The sequence below is a fragment of the Elaeis guineensis genome, chromosome 2, assembly GCF_000442705.2.
Source record: "Elaeis guineensis isolate ETL-2024a chromosome 2, EG11, whole genome shotgun sequence".
Classification (NCBI taxonomy): domain Eukaryota; kingdom Viridiplantae; phylum Streptophyta; class Magnoliopsida; order Arecales; family Arecaceae; genus Elaeis; species Elaeis guineensis.
The window spans coordinates 115,664,265-115,668,609 of NC_025994.2; the positions used below are offsets into that span (position 1 = coordinate 115,664,265).

The 4,345-nt window shown below is 41.3% G+C and overlaps 1 protein-coding gene across 1 annotated transcript; it reads left to right on the forward strand.

Annotated features, from left to right (window-relative positions):
- Positions 1-206: 206 nt before the first annotated feature.
- On the forward strand, positions 207-4,115 carry LOC105040411 (uncharacterized). The gene has a single exon (XM_010916919.4). It carries the CDS (start codon positions 2,321-2,323, stop codon positions 4,064-4,066), a length of 1,746 nt encoding a protein of 581 aa, XP_010915221.1. The 5' UTR covers positions 207-2,320; the 3' UTR covers positions 4,067-4,115.
- The last annotated feature ends 230 nt before the right edge of the window (positions 4,116-4,345 follow it).

Here is a 4,345-nt window from a genome sequence, read left to right on the forward strand (position 1 = left end):
ATTTGTGAAGCTCTAGCAGTAAATGGCCAGGTAGTCACCCAGGATAAGGTGACTACTTGGAAACAGAAGTCATGCTTGGGTTACTTGCTCTGATGAAAATGGTCCTGTTGCATGGGCAGTTATAGGTTGGTTATTGTTCGTCATAGTGAATGTTAAAAAATTGTATTAGATTTTATATGCATTCTCTAGGAATAAAATGTATGCCAATATTGAAGGTTGAGGCCCAAAATGCCTCCACTGCAGAGTACAACTGCTATGTCATAGTAGTCTCATGAATCTGATTCGTTGAAGAAAATGGACTTCAGTTTAGGAATCTTAAATGAATTTTGCAGATGACTAACAAAAACATCATGAGATTTTTCTGAGCACACTGAGTTCTAACATTTTGCTTATATGCCTCTGATATTGTTTTTCTGTTTTATCACTTGTTAGACTTCTCAAGCTATCTTTACTTTCGATATTGAAGTTTGGTTTTGCACAATCACCAGAGAGAGCCTAATTTAGAACTCGTAGATGCGTTCTGGAAAAGCCAAAAAATCTTTACCCAAAAAAAAAAAGAAAAAAAAATTCCGTGCTCGTCTATGGACACAGGCGTGTAGGTTACATATGGAGCAAACGTGGGCTAGGCAAACCACAAAGAAATCTATACTTCTGTCCCTTTTAACCCATTCATATTCGAGCTCTTCCAGTCTTTGGTTTGACTTGCAGGTTTCTGAAAAACAAATGGAAATGCCTTTTGGGTAAGATTATAGAATTGCATATGATATTGCTGCAACCCATGAACCAAGGGAATAATGAATGTTCGATGCAACTCCACAAAGTAAAATTGCTTCCTGAATAGGTTTGTGTGCTTGATTTGATCCTTGTGATCATGGTAAGCCAGATTTCCCCTTTGAAAAATTGCTCCAGGAATAACATGGTGTCTTTGGAACTTGATAGATCACCCAACTAATGTGCAGCATTATATCTGGGACATTCCAATGGGTTGAGTGGGTCACTGTCAGTGGTGAAATTAATTTTGAAGAAGCACAGGCGAAAAATCAGTTGGCACGGAATTGGTCTTTAAACGGAAATGGCATTATAATTTTGATGACCCCTTCATTTTATAAGTAATTTGGAAACTATTTGCTTTATATGCCATGTCATCTTAGATTTGATAGTCAGGAAGTTTCGAATCATTTGTATGATAGTGAGAGAGGCTACGCTTACCGACTGGAGGTTCTTGTGGATTTTCATTTAGTAATTGAGTTCGAAAGTTAGGGATTTGTTTCTTGTTCCTTTTGTCTTTGTTTTTTGTTTGTGCAGCAAGTTTCAGAAAAAAGCTGAGCTTTTCTTTTGTGGGAAAAAATGTTTGCTGAAATTGAAGGTAAGAGAAGATGCCCCTTCATACCTTCTTCGGGATGAATAATGAGTGATCAGAAGTGAAGGAAAGGGTGCCCGTATCTTCATTGCGTTTACTGGTTCACGAACCTAATTTTATTTCTTTGAAGTTATAAAATGATTTTTCTCTGGTATTTTACAAAATCTGTCTTCAATCAAGTTTAGATTAGATTTGAGCTAGATGCAATCCCAGAAATACCGACAGGCGGGAATAGTGATTTGGCCGCTGCATAACTTATCCAATACATCCAACATTTCGGATTTCGGGTTTTTCTCTGTTCTCATGGCCATCTTAGAATCTATGCCTCCATCATTTTTGTAAACCAAGTACGATAATATTTCCAGCGTAAGGACCGAGACAATGACCCAACAAATGTACTGAAGACTCTTCTGATGTCTTTGTCTAATTTTGTCACCAAGGTTTTCCAAGAAATGTTCAGAATTTTAGCAGTCATAAATTTCATGATGATCCCTTCAGTCAGTTTTCGACCACGTGGCCATATTTAGCTATGAAATCTTCACAATTAGAGTACAGTTTTGGAAAATTTTGCCATCCTTTAAGATTTAAAAACCATTTGTATGCATATCATAAAATGTTCAATGGACTGCTAATTACAGATCCAGGAAGAGAATTGATGGAGCATAAGGGGAAGGCAAGATCGGCAATGGAACAGCTCATCCTTGGGTTGGGCCAGAACTAATAAAATAGTTGACTGGACCATTTACGGGTTGGAACAGTTCCACAACCGGCCCATTCTCCCAGGTCGGCGGTCCACCTCTAATAGAACGTTCCCTAATGCGCCTTGTATCTCCTTCTCCCATTTTGCTCCATCAACTCGGCCGCCACAAACGTCTCGACCGCCCTCCATCTTCAGGGAGGCCATTTGTCGAACTACTTTCGGGCATGTAAGAAGTCGCAATATCCTCATCCGGTCTCATCATGTATCACTGCAACCTCGTCAAGACCCCGGCCGTCCCATTGTTTTCAAGGGTCCCGAGAAGACCCAAATGCTGGAAATCTGCACAGAGCTTCGATTCTCGATCCTTTGCCGATAGGTTTCTCCTTGAAGCACTCAAGAACAGCACCGAATGGAACTCCCAAACCCCAGGAAGCGGTAACGGTAGAAGCTCTCGATGTTTACGCGAAGGATTTCATCAGAAGACCTGGGAAAACACCAGTGGAAAGAAAGCAAGAAGCTTTTCCCGTGGGTTTCATTTGCAGTCGCTGGAAATTATTGGTGGCAGGAGAACTAGGATTTTCCCGAGTGGCTTTCGTCTGAAAACCCTGGAATCCAGAAGCTTCTCGAATGGACCTCACATGAGATCCCTAGAAAGAATACGCGGAATACAAACTAGGGTCTTCTCCAGTGGCTCCGAGCAGAGAGCTGTGGATAGCAAGTCACTTCCTTGGTTAGCAGCCAATGAAGACAAAGAACGAAAGTTGGTGGAGAAAAGGGCTTCCTTAAGAAGCAATAGCTCCTCCTGGGATCATTCGGCGGAGATCTATTTTTCAAGAAATAGTGGAATGCCGATGAAAGGGAACAGTGAGGATACAGTTAGAAGTGAAGAGACCCTCCAAAGTAGCAGAAATTTTGCTAACAAAGAAAAGTATGAGGATGTGGAGAAGGAAGATGATGAGCCTACTGATGATCCAAGATGGGACAGGATCAAGAATGTGTATACAGGATTTGTTGATCGAGAATCTCGTATTGAGAAACCAGAAGTTCGTCGGTGGAATAAGCAGGAGAAATGGGGAAGAAAGACATGGAAAGAAGCCACCGAGTCATCAGTTCCAAAAATGGTTGGCCAAGGGGTTTATGGGGTTGCTCCAGTTTTGGCGGCATTGATGGCAGCAAGAAGGGAATTTTATGCCCTCTATGTTCAGGGAGGGTTGGACTTGAGCAAAAACAATAAGAAGAAGAAGGACAAGAAAGCAGTGGAGAAGGTTTTGCAGATAGCTGAAAAGATAGGATTGAAGGTTATAGAAGCTTCTAAGCATGATCTGAATATGGTGGTGGACAACCGACCTCATCAAGGTTTGGTTCTCGATGCTTCTCCATTGGAGATGGTTAATATTAGGGAACTAGAGCCTGTATCGGTGGAGGGTCAGAAAGCTCCTCTCTGGTTGGCTTTGGACGAGGTTACCGACCCTCAGAATTTAGGAGCTATTATAAGGTCGGCATATTTTTTTGGAGCAGGAGGAGTGGTGTTGTGTGCAAAGAACTCAGCTCCTTTGAGTGGTGTAGTTAGCAAAGCCAGTGCAGGCTCCCTTGAATTGATCGAGCTGCTGTCTTGTAAGAACATGATGCAGTTCTTGTCATCATCAATTGAGAATGGTTGGAGGGTTCTTGGAGGATCAGTTTCTTCAAGAGCTATCCCATTAAATGAGGTTCAAGCTGGGGTGCCCACTATACTTGTGCTGGGCAGTGAAGGCAGTGGGTTGAGACCTCTCGTGGAAAGGACGTGTACTGAGCTGATTAGAATTCCTGGATTCATGCCTGGATGGGTTGGAACAACTGAAGTGGATGCTCAGGAGAGTGTTCCGATCAATTCGGGGCAAGATCTTAAGTCCTTTTATGCTGTAGAGAGCTTGAATGTAAGTGTGGCAGCTGGTGTGTTTCTATACCATTTGAATGGGAATAATAGTCATGTTGTAGGTGAGAAGCCAAATGATTCTTTTATGTAATCTGTTCAAGTTGTTTGTTCACCTTTAATTAAAAGCACCTTATTTTGTATTTTCTTGCCAATTAACCATCTGCATATGAAGCTTCTGGTTCTGCATGATTCTTTTTGTCCTTTTTTAATTGTAACCCATATTTCATATGATAAATCAGTCAGGACTAGCAAGTTTTCTCTTTCCTAATTTGATGGAATGTACATGTACCGACCAAGATGCAAGTATCTCAAGAAATGGATCCAGTTTGCAACCTCCAAGAGTTGTTTATCTTAGTTATGTTTTTTAGCT